At 40.0% G+C, this 14256-nt stretch overlaps 1 protein-coding gene across 5 annotated transcripts in view; it reads left to right on the top strand.

Annotated features, from left to right (window-relative positions):
- GCC2 (GRIP and coiled-coil domain containing 2) overlaps positions 1–14256 on the top strand; it is a 58510-nt gene that overhangs the window by 9989 nt on the left and 34265 nt on the right. For all 5 annotated transcript variants that reach the window (XR_005022395.1, XR_005022396.1, XM_036873135.1 and 2 more), the window contains 11 exons: positions 544–613; positions 3136–3236; positions 3331–3429; positions 7100–7219; positions 7680–7844; positions 8140–8244; positions 8889–9051; positions 12092–12192; positions 12289–12366; positions 13102–13239; positions 14022–14143. Coding sequence is in view for 3 of the 5 variants with exons in the window: in XM_036873135.1 (XP_036729030.1) it covers positions 544–613; positions 3136–3236; positions 3331–3429; positions 7100–7219; positions 7680–7844; positions 8140–8244; positions 8889–9051; positions 12092–12192; positions 12289–12366; positions 13102–13239; positions 14022–14143 (1262 nt within the window). In the remaining 2 variants the exon portion in view is untranslated. The remainder of the gene's footprint in view (positions 1–543; positions 614–3135; positions 3237–3330; positions 3430–7099; positions 7220–7679; positions 7845–8139; positions 8245–8888; positions 9052–12091; positions 12193–12288; positions 12367–13101; positions 13240–14021; positions 14144–14256) is intronic.

The raw sequence follows: 14256 nt of genomic DNA, 5'->3' as shown, positions 1-14256 counted from the left end.
CATTTTAGAATTTTGTTTTTATATAAGATTAGATGATTAGGGGGTTAAATGTTAAAACTGTATAATTAGTTACCAGCAAAGCTACAAGTAAACATGGAAAAATTTGAATTTCATCCTTGTGTGGTATGCATATTAACTTAAAGAGCACTGTTGAGCAAAAATGTAGACTAAAGTGGTATTTAATTTTAACCAAAAATTTAGGGTTTTTTCCCCAAATCATGACAGGATAAACTATAATCATCATTTAATCTTTTCCTTAATGCATTATGTATTTGATATCTGCTGGGTGGTTCGTCTTGGTCTTGGATATTGCTGTTTTTTATAGTAAAAAACATGACCTATACTATGTTTATAGTAAAAAACATCATGCTACATGCATGATAAGGTCAGAATTACCTGGTCTATCAAGGGAAGAAAAAGACTGTTCACCAAACTGCTTTTTGTATGAATTCTCTTTGATAATGATTTTTTTCATGCTTAACATGACGGCGAGTACATCATGGGGAATGCAGTGATTGTCTTTGTTTTTCCTGTAAAATCTAGGATTCCTTAGAGAAATCACCTTCTGTAGAAAGTGATCAACCTTCAGTAAAAGAGTTTGAAGAAAAAATAGGTAACTATGGTTTTGCATATGTTGTCACAGTTAATTACACAGATTCTTTTTAGTGTTAGAATAGATTGGGAAGTATTGTCACCAATTAATGAGTTGTTAAACACATGATGAGTAGCTCTCTCTTCCTGATGCCCCCACTCTTGCCCCACTGCCATCTGCTTGCCTTCCCTTTCAAAGCTCTCATTTTCTATTGTTTAATCCAAAGGAGTGATGTGATTCCATTTATAAATGGTTCCATGATTGGTTTTGGATTTTTCATGCATTTAGCAACCTTATTTGAATGCCCAACTACCTAGGCACTGGTAATAGGAAGGGGGCTAAGATACACACCATACAGACCGTGTCTTCAAAGAACTCACTGCAAGAAGGGGCTGTTACTGCAGTACTTTGGAGTGTGGACAGGGTACGCTGGTGACAGTACAGGAAGACATGATTAACTGCTCGTTTTGAGTTAGGAAAAACATCACAGAATAGGCTGTACTTGTGTGTTGAAGAATGAGAAATTTGACACGAGGAGAAAGGTGCTGCAGCAGGAGGGAACAGTAGGTGCTTGAACGTTAACATCCATGACGTCCAGGAGCCTCCTAGGAAATTCTGGAGAGGCAGGAGTCTGAGCATGAGAGGGCTGGTGTGTGTTGTGCAGAAGAGCTGGGACATCCCCATACCCATTTATTCCTCAGAGTAATGTTAGGAGGTAGCTCTTTTATTCCCATTTTAAGATGGAGAAACAAACTTAAAAAAGTGTTGTGTGATGTACCCATAATTCCTCAGTTGAATGCCCAGTGGGATTGGCGGGGGAGAGGGGACGGGTGGTTGAAAGAATTTGGAATGACCCACAGTTTTCTGTAATGGGTGACTGGGGAAGGTCGGGTTAGGGAAGAGCATGAGTTCAGTCTTAGACAAATGAAACTTGATTACCACCCCAACTGGAGATGTCGAGTAGACTACTAACTGTGCAAATCTGGAGTTAATGGGGAGAGGGTTAGACCAGATAAAACTCCATGCTTAACACAGTGGGCATTAAAAGCCACGAGGTTGAGATCCCAAGGAAGTGAGCGTAGGAAAAAAGACGAGGCCCAGAGACAGTTCTCTGTCAAAAGTCAGAAAGATAGAAACAACCAAGGAGAATGAGAAGGAATAGCCGGTGAGGTAGAGCCCAGAGCATACGATGTCTTTGAAGCTAAGACAGATGAAGTACAGGTGGAAGAAGTGCTTGAGGAGGGAAGAAGGGCCACACTAGCACTCAGAGCTAACCCGAGCCAAGCAGCATCCAGCTCATTGGCGACTTGATAACACTTGCCACGATGTACTGAAGCCAGAGCCTGGTTGAAGTAGGTTCAAGGGGAAAATGGGGCAAGAGAAACGTGAGGGCATGTATAGACCACGCCTAGAAGGAGTTTTGCTATAAAAGAAAGAAGACATGGGACAGTGTCCAGAGGGGAGATGTGCTCTTTTGCCTTTCTTTGTGTGATGTTTCACCTGTCCTATTATGACCCTCCCCTCCCCTCTTTAGCTGCTTCCACTCTTTGTTCCTGACCTTAATCTCTTGGTGATATTTTTCTTACTGCATGTTTGTAAACTGTTGGGAAGAAATCTGTTAGAGAGGGGGATTTGCTGCACACGAGGGGAGAATTGCTACACTGATGCCTGAGTAGGTGAGAATGTGCGGGATGACATGCAGAAGTGGAACACTTGGCCTGTGCTACGTGCACAGACAGTGCACCTGTCGCAGCCAGAGGAGGGCAGCATAAGTGAACACGGGCTGTGAACCCTGGATGAAGAAGCAGGGACAGAAATTCAGATCATAGCTGAAGTTAAGCAGAGATACCAAGAAGTAAGATCTGGAACACTGGCGTTTTAAGTCGGGGAGATGGCTAGAGAGGTTACGGGAGAGATCCAGATTGGACATGTAAGCAGATTGCAAGTTCAGCTGTAAAAATCAGACCCACCAACTAAGAGGCATGTGCCTATGGATCATAAATGTTTAAGTGCATCTGATATCTCCTCTGCTTGATCCTGATGTGCACATCACCACCTGAAAGCCTAGCATACCTGCGTCTCCAGGAGATCTTCTACTGTTAAAGGAGTCCTGCCAGCCTCTCCAGTTCCTAGACACTTACAAAATGGCTAAAAACAGTAGGCTGGGACTTCCCTGGCAGTCCAGTGGTTAACACTCCGCACTTCCACTGCAGGTGGCACGGGTTCTGTCCCTGGTCAGGGAGCTAAGATCCCATATGCCATGTGACATGGCCAAAAAAAAAAAAAAACAGTAGGCTGTTGTGGAAGATTGAAGAAAATGAAAATTGTTTACATTGTTTGCCTCATTTAGAAAATAAGTAAGCTTTTACTTTAAAAACTAGATATTAATATTTTGCTTTTACTTTATTACTTTTAATCTCAGATTGCAGATTTTGTGTTCCAGATTAAAGATCCATTTCTAGGGCTAAAGTAAGTAAATAATGGGAGTATTTTCGCTATTTTCCTTTGAGTCTATAGATAATTGTTTCATTGTATGTTTTTAGCATATCTGGAAGAAGAATGCAGAGACAAAGAGGAGAAAATAGAGAAATTAAAACTAGTTGCTGTGAAGGCAAAGAAAGAACTAGGTTCTAGCAGAAAAGAGGTAAGGTGACTTAAAAAGGCAACGTTTAAGGAACTTACATGTTAGAAAATCAAGTTTGTCTCTACATAAAAGAACTATTGTGTATTTAAAATAGGCCCAGACGCTACGGGAAGAACTTGAATCTGTTCGCTCAGAAAGGGATCAGGTGTCTACTTCCATGAGAGATCTCATTCAAGGAGCAGAAAGCTATAAGGTAAAAATAGTTATTTTAATAACAAGTTATATTTGTAACTTCTAAGTTAAGGAATGCACTAGGAATGTAAAACTCTTGTCCATAACATAATCACCTTGTATTTTTTAGTAAATCTTTTTTTCTATTTTTTTGTGTAATGTATCATCCTAGTATCAGATTTTAAGTGGCTAAGCTTTAAATATGCCTTTAAGCTATTGTTTTTTAAAACTAAATTTCTGTTTTGGGATTTCCAAATAAAATCAGTAACAAAAAAGATGGCTATCGTTACTGTTATTATTTAATAGTCTTCTGGCCAAATGAATAAATGTGAAAGTTAGACATGTCTAACACGAAAGTGAAAACATTTGAAGGCAATATTGCTTGTCTACCTAAATAACATGAGAATCTATTATAAAAAATATAAGAATTAAAAATAAGAGAGTACCATTATATTTCTTTATGCATTCAAATATTTATACAGCCAGGCTAAGTACTGATTACTGGGGAGACGGCGGTCAACCAAGTAGACGGAGTTCCTGTCTGCTTGGGACTTAAATTCCAGTGGCAGACAAAAATCCAAGAAAATACTGTGTGGAAAAGTAAAGGCGGGTAGGGGGAGTAGAGTGGCCAGTAGTCAAGTGAGATTTGATGGAAAGAAGAAAATACCAAAGTAGTCCAAAAACAAAACAAAACAAAACAAAACAAAACAAAACAAAAAAAAAAAGTAGTCCAAAAAAATGAGATTTCAGGAAGAACTTTAATGAGACTAAGTGAAAAGAGAAAATTGACATCTTGCTCTACCAGACACTAAAATTTATTATAAAACTACATAATGTGATACAGTTCTGATGCAAAAATAAGGCAGATTAATTGAACAGAAGACAGAGACTTCTGGGGACTTCCCTGGCGGTCCAGTGGTTAAGACTTTGCCTTCCAATGCAGGGGGTGTGGGTTCGATCCCTGGCCGGGGAGCTAAGATCCCACATGCCTTGGGGCCAAAAAACCAAAACAGAAGCAATATTGTAACAGATTCAGTAAAGACTTTAAAAATGGTCCACATCAAAAAATCTTAAAAAAAAAAAAGAAGAAGACAGAGACTTGTGTATAAAAACAAGCATTTACAGGCCCCAGGCACTCTTCTCTTCTAAGTGCTTTACATGTCTTATCACACCTGATATGTGTGTGATAAGTATGTTATTAACGTTGCTGATTCACCGGTAAGGAATCAGAGGCACGGAGGTCACAGCAAGTAACTAGTAGAGCTGGGGTTGGATTCAAGCAGTCTGGTTCCAGATCTGTTCTTTCACCAGCTAAGCTATGCAACTCCAGTAAGATTTGAAAACAGAGAAGCCAATGCAGAAGGAATCAGAAAACTACTTCAGGAAAATTTGGTTAGATTTTTACTTCATGCCACATACCAAAATAAATTCTGCAGTTTTGTCAAAAATGAAAGCGATTTTTTTAAAACCTAGAATAAAATACTTGATCATTCAAGCTCTGGATACAAAATACTTTTCTCAACTTAAAAGCAGTTAAAGAAGTTACAAGGGAAAAGACAAATTGAACTAGATAAAATATAAAATTGACATATGAAAATATGACAGGGGGTTAGTATCCTTAATATGTAAAGATATAAGTCCATTTTTTAAAAAACACTTCTTTGAAATTCATATATGGGGTTGTCTTTTATGAGCCATTAGGAGCTTGCTTCTTTACATTTTCAGAAGCCATATGATTTATTATCTCCTGCAAAGGTAGACCAGGTATAACAATTTATTTGTTTAAAATATGTATTTCAAAGGACTGGGAAAAAAAGAATAGAACATCCAAGAACTGTGGAACAGCTGCACAAAGCATAGCATATGCGTAATGAATGCCATAGGAGAAGAGAAAGAGCAACAGAAATATCTGACACGATAATGACTGAGAATTTACCCAAACTAAGGTCAGACGCCAAGTTACAGATCCAGTAAGCTCAGAGAACACCACACGGGGTACATACCAAAACAGTCATTTTCAAACTACAGAAAATCAAAGGTAAAGTCCTGAAAGAAGCCATAGGGGAAAAAATACCTTATTTATAGAAGAGCAAATATACGAATTACATCCAACTTCTCAGAAACCGTACAAAAAAGAAGCACGTGGAATGAGTTAAAGTGTTGAGAGAAAAAACCCACCGACCTAGAATTCTGTGCCCTGTAAAATTATCCTTCAAAAGTGAAGGAGCAGTAGAGTTTCTCAGATAAAAATTGAGGGACTTTGTTGCTGGTAAACATGCCTTTCAAGAAATGTTAAAAGTTCTTTAGAGAGAAGGAAAATGATAAAGGTCAGACCCAGAAGAGGCAACACAATATTTTTTGTTTTTTGTTTTTGGCTGTGCTGCGCATATGGCATCTTAGTTCCCCGACCAGGGATCAAACCCAGGCCCCCTGCAGTGGAAACATGGAGTCTTAACCACTGGACCGCTAGGGAAGTCCCCAACACAATATTGAAGAAGAACAGAAGAACAAAGTGGGAGGATTATCCTACCCGACTTCAAGACTTACTATAAAGCTACAGCAGTCAAGACAGTGTGGGGTGATATTGGTAAAAGAATAAAGAAACAGAACAGTGGAGCAGAATAAAACCTAGAAGCAGACCACAAATATAGTCAACTCATCTTTGACAATGGAGCAAAGATAATCTTCAACAAATGGTGCTGGAACAACTGGACATCCACATGCAAAAAAAATGAATCTGTCCACAGACCTTACACCTTCACAAAAATTAACTCAAAGTGGATCACAGACATAAGTGTAAAACACAAAACTATAAAACTCCTAGAAGATAACATAGGAAAAACATAGGTCATCTATACCCTCGACGACCTTGGGGAAGACTCCAAAGGCACAATCCATGAAGGAACTGATAAGCTGTACTTTCTTTGAAGGCCACTTTCAAGGAAAACTCAGAACCATTTTGTTAGTTATTTTGTACAGGGATTCATTTTTGTGCAGGAGAGCAGTCAGGAACAAGGCAAAAACAGGATTTATAAGAAGCGGGGAGAGGAAACACAAACTACAGGCAATCTGGAAACAGTGACTCTCATATATTTTGGAGGATAGCCCCACAGGCTGGCGTATAGCACAAAGGTCAGTCCCAGGATTCTGTCCTTGAGTAGGGGCCAACTAGGAATATCAAAGAAAAAAATTCAGTTGGTTTTAGAGTCTTCAGAAATTGATGAACGTTTTGCATCAAAGGGTGAGACTGTATAAAATGTCTTCTTGTGTTCTTCGATTAGCACCTCTGCCTCACCTCAGGCCAGGCCCGAAACAACTCCCTCAGCAGAATTCTTTTGGTGGAGTTAATGGGACCAGGTTAAACTTTTTCTCCTCCCTCCTTAAATGTTGTATACATTTCAGAAGTTTATTTTTGATGACTAGGATCTATAACTGGGAGATGCTATATTGTATACATTTTAAATCCTCTTCCCTTTAATAGATTTCCCCACCCATACTAAAAGTCGTCTGGATTATGCTAATTGTATTATATAACGCCATTGGGTATTCTGCCAAATGTTGAACCTAGGTAAATATTTCAGGCTTCCGGAATGAACTCATAAATCTTATATTAAGATGGCTCAGTAATACAGTCTGGCTGGTTGAATGTATGATAATACCCTAAAGTTAAATCCTTTTGTCTTTTGTTGAAGAATCTTGTATTGGAATATGATAAGCAGTCAGAGCAGTTGGATCTGGAGAAAGAACGGGCTAATAATTTTGAGCACCAAGTAGAAGACCTTACAAGACAACTAAGGAATATGGCTTTTCAGGTAACTTTAAACTGAGCAAATGCATACATGGAAATTGTAATAAGTATTTTTCAATTCTAATATTTTTTGCACAAAAAATTAAAATTAATACATAGTCAGAAACTTTATTTTCTTTTTCCCACTGTTGGGAGAAGAATATGACAGAAAACTAGCCACCATCCCGTCTTACTTATTGCTGTAATCTCAGTTCTTCTGGGTTTCTTGTTTTTGTTTTCATTTTTTCATTTTCGCCTTTTCCTCTGTTAGTGCTCCTGGTCTCTTGTAATGTTTGCCAAGTTAATATCAACAGTGACAGTGTTTTAAACTTACTCTTGATTTTACGTTTTCATTCTGTGGAATCGATTTTGAAATCTTCACTTTTTTATGCTATGCCAATATTCTCATTAATGTTGCATTTTATTCTTCCTCTCCTGTGTGTATTTTCTGCATGTTTACAGTAGTGAATCATTTGTCATTCTAGTGTGAAAAATTAAACTCAGATAATGAAGACCTCCTGGCCCGTATTGGGACACTGCAGTCTAACACCCGGTTATTAGAAGTGCAGATTTTGGAAGTCCACAAAGCCAAGGCCATGGCAGACAAAGAGTTGGAAGCTGAAAAACTTAAGAAAGAGCAGAAAATAAAGGTAAAAACAGTTCTGTGGGATTAATTCATTTATACAGTGATATTTTTATCAAAGTATTTAAGTGAATGAAAGACTTGCTAATGAGTAGCGTTTGTTAATATAGCAAAGTTTATTAAATCCTTAATGTATGCCAACTATGAATTTGAGAATCCAAGTTATAATTTTTGGGTATGTTTTTTTTTAAGTATGGAACTTCCTGTACTTTATATGTCAGATTTATTTTATAGCCCCTTACAAATACTTTTTTTAATGCTGGTTGGCTTAGGGGTGGCGATGTTTTTATTTTTAATTTTAGGAGCATGCCAGTTCTGTAAACGAACTTGAAGAGCTTCAGCTACAACTGCAAAAGGAAAAGAAACAGCTTCAGAAAACCATGCAAGAATTAGAGCTGGTTAGAAAGGTAAAATGAAACACCAGACTCAAAACCGATACCTATATTCACATTCTTAAATTATTCTGTAAACATAGAAAAGAAATATTTGAAAAACAAGGTTATTTGTGGTGCTGAAATACTGCTTTATAGATTATTTGCCTCCAAATACTGAAAATTTAACTTAGTTCTCTGAGTGCCCGTCTCTCCAGAAGAATCTAGGCTCACAAATTATTAGACTTGTTTGCTATTTTATTTTTCGTACGTGATTGTTGCATGATAAATGAAGATTTAATTAATGTCAAAAGCTGAAGTTTGTATTATGCTTAGAACTTTGACTAATTTTTCTCTACTTTTTCAAAGATGAGGGCAAAAATAAAGGTACTATAAGAGATGCTTAAATATGAATATTTATAAATAAGAGCCCCACAAGAGCAGATAGACCGATTGTAGTTAATGAAAACTATAATGAAATACAATGAAACTGAAAAGTCAAATTATTACAAAAATACTTTATGAAATTACAAACTAGAATGTATCCAACTTGTAGTTTCTGCATTAATGTATAAACTTCCTCTGTAGAACCAGTGTGTTCCTGTGTCATCCTTTTAGAAATTCTGGAACAAAATTAACTCATCTAGTGTAATGTGGATCTTTTATTATAATACATGCAGGATGCCCAACAAACCACATTGATGAACATGGAAATTGCTGATTACGAACGTTTGTTGAAAGAACTAAATCAAAAGTTAGCTAATAAGAACAGCAAGATAGAAGATTTGGAACAAGAAATAAAAATCCAAAAACAGAAACAAGAAACCCTGCAGGAAGAAATGAGTGAGTAAAATGGAACCCACTTTAGCTCACGGTCACTGCCCCGAGCAGAAGTCGGGGTCGGTCGGGGGGGATGCTAGTTGTTGGTCTCACCAGCCCTTGGAGGCCAGGTCATCCACACAGCAGGGACCATGCCCGAGGACCAGAGAGGGGGCTGTGAAACCACTTCCTGTACCCTTGTGTGCAGTCCAGGTGGGTGCTTAATGCATTCATTCCCGTAAACGTTTCTCAGGTGGTCCTGGGCCACCTTTTGCTGATTGTCAGCAGAGCGGGATAATGCAGTAGCGGCGAAATCTTTCTTTTTAAGGTGATTATATTCCCTTTTATCTGTTAAATATTTTCTAATGTAAGCATCTAGAGCTCTAAGTATCCCTTTAGGCACTCCTTCAGCTACAGCTAACAAATTGATATGTTGTATTTTTATTTTAGTTCAGCTGAAAATACTTTTTAATTTCCTTTGAATCTCTTCTTTGGCCCATGGGTTTTTTGTTTTGTTTTGTTTTGTTTTTGGCTGCATTGGGTCTTCGTTGCTGCACACGGGCTTCCTCTAGTTGCAGCGAGCAGGGGCTACTCTTGGTCGCGATGCATGGGCTTCTCGTTGCAGTGGCTTCTCTTGTAGAGCGCGGGCTCTAGGCGCGTGGGCTTCAGTAGTTGTGGCACGCGGGCTCAGTAGTTGTGGCTCACAGGCTTAGTTGCTCCATGGCACGTGGGATCTTCCCGGACCAGGGCCTGAACCCGTGTCCCCTGCATCGGCAGGTGGATTCTTAACCACTGTGCCACCAGGGAAGTCCTGGCCCATGGGTTTTTTAATCCCTAAGTAATTAACGGAATTTTCAGATATCTTTCTGTGAACGGTTTCTGTAACTCCTCACTGTGCACGTACCACGTCTTCCAGCTGCGTTCTTGTGCAAACTGGGTAGCAGGGCTCCAGGGCACACACGTTGCAAACATTTGGTTTTGCGAGTTAGTCAACTAGCTGAAAAAAGAGTCTTGAACCTGGGAAAAACTAAAAAGAGCTGCTTATTCAAGAAGCCACCCCCTGTCACTGGTGAATACGTACAGGAATGAGAGGTTCAGGCAGCGGGTGCCAGGAGCTCAGGGGGGGAGCTTCTGCAGACAAGCGAGTGGAAGTCAGGGCTCGCATTGGGCCTTGAGATTTGAAGAGAAGAAGCGGGGTGGGAAAGGGTGGTCCTTTCTGCAGCATAGTTACGAGCAAAAGTGAAAAGAAATAATGTAATTTTGGAAGTCTTAAGTAGTTGGAGGAAAAGGCTTGCCCTGCTAGGGAGAAGTGAAATGTAATTAGGAAGCTCTTCTCTATCCAGTTCAGAAAGGCCCTGAATACCAGAATGTACTCGGGCCCTTTTGAAGGGCAGCGGGGCAGATCAGTGAGCACAGTGTGGAGTCTTGGAAATGCGGCCAGCCTCGGGCAGCACAGGCCCTGGAAGGCTGAGCGGGGGAGCTGTGGACCCCCGGGGAGGAGGGTGAGGACACATCAGGACAGTGCCCATGCAAAACCCTCAGCCAGCTCACTCTGCCTGGGGCATGAGGAGCACACATCTTCTTAATCCCAGGCGCTCCAGCATCGGGCCCCCGTGGACCTTCTCAGCCTAACCCTCGTTATTCCCTCGGTGCAGAGGCCCTTCCTTCTTCCTGAAGTGCGACTCATGCTTTTCCACGACTGTGTCTGCTGCCATGCCCTCACCCTCCTACCCCTGTGCTCACCTTCTGGAATCCTTACTAATCTTAAATGTTTGCTGTTCCAGGAAGTCTTCCTTGTCCCAAGCAGATATAACCTGGATATAACCTTTAGTCAACGTGGGCCCGCATGGCCTTTTGCATTTGTTTTAATAGTTATATTTTGCTTTACGTTATCACACTATCCCAGACGGTATCCCCTAATTTCATTCTGTGTTCTCGGAGCTCATAATTCCTGGAGCACTTAAAGGCTTTGTATGTAATTTGTGCCTTGTACAATCTTTTCAGGACTGGGTAAATAGTTGCCAGGAAATAACTGATGATAACATATCATAAAGGCAAGTTAAGGTATTTTCTTACAGGACACCTGCTCTTGTTTACTGAGTGATACAGTCATTGCATGTGGATTTAACTTCATGGAGTTAGTCATTGCTGGTGGGGTCTTCTAGCAGCGGTCACATGGCCACGTTCGTGGCCTAGACTCAGCATCAGGCACACTTGTTCTGTAAAGGACCAGGTTGTAAATCTCGGGCCCCAAGGTCTCTGTCGGACGTTCTTTATTTGCTTCACAATGGCTGTGGCCAGGTTGGCCTGCTGGTGTGGTTGGTACTGTGGTCTGGACAGTGAATCCACTTATTCCCATTTGATGCTTGTTTCTTCTTTACCTCTGTTAGCATAAAAGTTTTTTGTTTTAATCATGTTTCAGTCTGTTCCTTAATGAACTATCTTTGTCCTACAAAACAATTAGTATCACAAACATAGATCAAGTCTGTGCCTCTAAGGTAATTGGAAACACACAGCACCTCTTTTGAGGTATTTCTTACAAATAAAGTCTTTATGTTTTAGATACACAGTAAGTATATGCCTTTATCTTAGAGATACGCGCTAAAATACATACAGACAAATGGATTTCAAGCGTGGGGGGCCCAGGGGGCACAGGAGTAAGTGAGAGTGTGGGTCTGGGGTTGCAGACGTTTGCTGTAAAGGGCCAGACAACACGCATTTTCAGCTTTGCAGGCCCTGTGGTCTCTTGCTGCACTAAAGCAGCCGTAAACAGTATGTAAACAAACTGTTCACAGAAACAGGCAGCAACAGTGGCCTGTGAGCCTGACGCTTGTTCTGGGTGGAATGAGATTGGCCATGTGTTGGTGATCGTTAAAGGCGGTGATGGGTCCAGTGGGGTTTAGTGTGTTATTGTCACTAGTGTCATATATGTTTGAAATGGTCCGTAATAAAAATCTAAGACAAGTTCCTTTCAGAGATAGGCTAATACAAAGAAAAGACTTGTCATTTGTTCACTTAAATTCACTCATAAAACTGTTTCTCCTGAAATGATCTCTCCTACTAGCTTCACTGCAGGCTTCAGTACAACAGTATGAGGAAAAAAACACCAAAATCAAGCAGTTGCTTGTGAAAACCAAAAAAGAACTGGCAGATTCAAAGCAAGCGGTATGCGAATTTCTCAGTTTCATATTTCAGTCCTTATTCATAGAGTATTTATGAATAACTTCACTATTTAATTTAACCGAGTTTCTTGTTCTGCAGGAAACTGATCACTTAATACTCCAAGCGTCTTTAAAGGGCGAGCTGGAGGCAAGCCAGCAGCAAGTAGAAGTGTATAAAGTAAGATTCTTTTTACTCTTTAAGATTTTAAAAAATTTGCATGTGGAAGTAAGGTACCACTTGGGGATTTTTCTAAATATATATGTATATATTACACACATGTGCACGTGCGCGCACACACACACACACACACACACACTTTTCCCCCTAAATATTCTTCATCAACATTTTGAGGAAGGAGAAGCAGTGAGCCAAGTGTAGCTTATAACTGGGTTTACCATTGAGCATAAGCTTGGTTCTTTTCATGTATTTGAAAACCCGTAATACACTAAGAATATGGCAGCAGAAAATAAACATGGCCCCAAACCTACATCTGAACTTTCTAAATGATAGTACAGTCACAGGAATCTGTTCATAGAAAGGTTTTATATATTCATGTTACATTACATCTATTACGTTTATTTATTGTTTATATTTTTTTATATCCATTATGTTTATATATAATATCTTTAGGTATTTAATTAAACGTTGAACTGTAACATGTGGTCTGGAATTTTTTTCATGATTGATTGTTTGATTGATTTTGATTCAAGGAAAACCAAGTTAATTTATTGTGAAAATGCTCTACTCATATTGGCTCCAGTCTTTCAATAATCATAAGTTAAAAATCCTACTATTTAATTACGTCCCTTAAATATAGTCCTCTCTCAAAACCCAAGTTGATGTTTAACGAAAGTCGGTTTAACCAGCAAAGATCTGATTCACCAGAGCCTGACCGAAAGCCTCTGCCCCCAGATTCAGCTGGCGGAAATGACGTCGGAGAAGCACAAAGCTCACCAGCACCTGAAGGCGTCCGCGGACCAGCAGCAGCGCACGCTGGGCGCCTACCAGCAGAGGGTGGCGGCCCTGCAGGAGGAGTGCCGCGCTGCCAGGGTGCGTCCAACCCAGGGCGCGCGGCTCCCACCCGGCTTGGCCCCTCCGACCCCAACCCCAGCCCAGCCCTGACTCTCACTTGCGTAACTTCTTTTTGCTAAAGGGAAGGACATGGGTACATACTCTTCCCATTTTAACCTGGTTTTGCAGTTTCTGTGTGGAAGAAAGGCTTTTTTTTAGTTTTTTCATTAGGAAGGTTATAGTTCTCTCTGAGGGCTAAGTGATTATAAAATCATATTCTGTTAGAACAGCCACTTTCTTTCTTCAACATACAGAACAGACCCCTGCAGTGGTTTTGTTACAGGTGCAGCTCTGTCTAAGCCACCTTGGCAAAGGGGCCTTGGAAGGTCACAGGTCACTTCAAGAAAGTCCGAGACCTAGAATTTAACTTTTCCCACTCTCTTTTGAAAACTGAAGTTCAAGTAGCTTAATTTCTTTGAATTTTTCTTATATTTATCATAAGTGAAAATTGTTCTAAAGTTCCAAAGGCAAATAGTGCTATTATAAAATTTATGGGCAGTAAATTAATCTACACGGGACGAAAACAGGTGGAAATGTACCTCTTGTCAGACAAAATTATGTCGTTCAAAAGCTTTAAAAAGGTGTAAGGCCAACAGAAGTACACTTTTTAGGGAAAGGTAACTGGGGGCTAAAACGTATCAGCCATTTTGCTTATTTTTAAAGAAAGGTTTTCATCTTAATTCATTAGTCTCCGAGAGAAAATAGGAGGATCACACAACCTAGAAAATGCAGTAAATTTCTCTCTCTCTGAACTGTTACAGGCAGAACAAGCTGCTGTCACCTCTGAATTTGAGAGCTACAAAGTCCGAGTTCACAACGTTCTAAAACAACAGAAAAATAAGTCTCTGTCTCAGACTGAGACCGACGGAGCCAAACAAGAAAGGTAAAGTCTGAGCTACAGGGAACCCCCCACGGGGGTGGGAGATCCTGCCCTGATTGCTTTTGACCGTGGAGGTTTACATGTAGTCACCAGTGAGGACAGAGCTGGCTTCACCG

This window comes from Balaenoptera musculus, chromosome 13 (assembly GCF_009873245.2).
Source record: "Balaenoptera musculus isolate JJ_BM4_2016_0621 chromosome 13, mBalMus1.pri.v3, whole genome shotgun sequence".
NCBI lineage: Eukaryota > Metazoa > Chordata > Mammalia > Artiodactyla > Balaenopteridae > Balaenoptera > Balaenoptera musculus.
The sequence above is the reverse complement of the archived record's forward strand: the minus strand, read 5'-3'. Positions and strand labels throughout refer to the sequence as shown.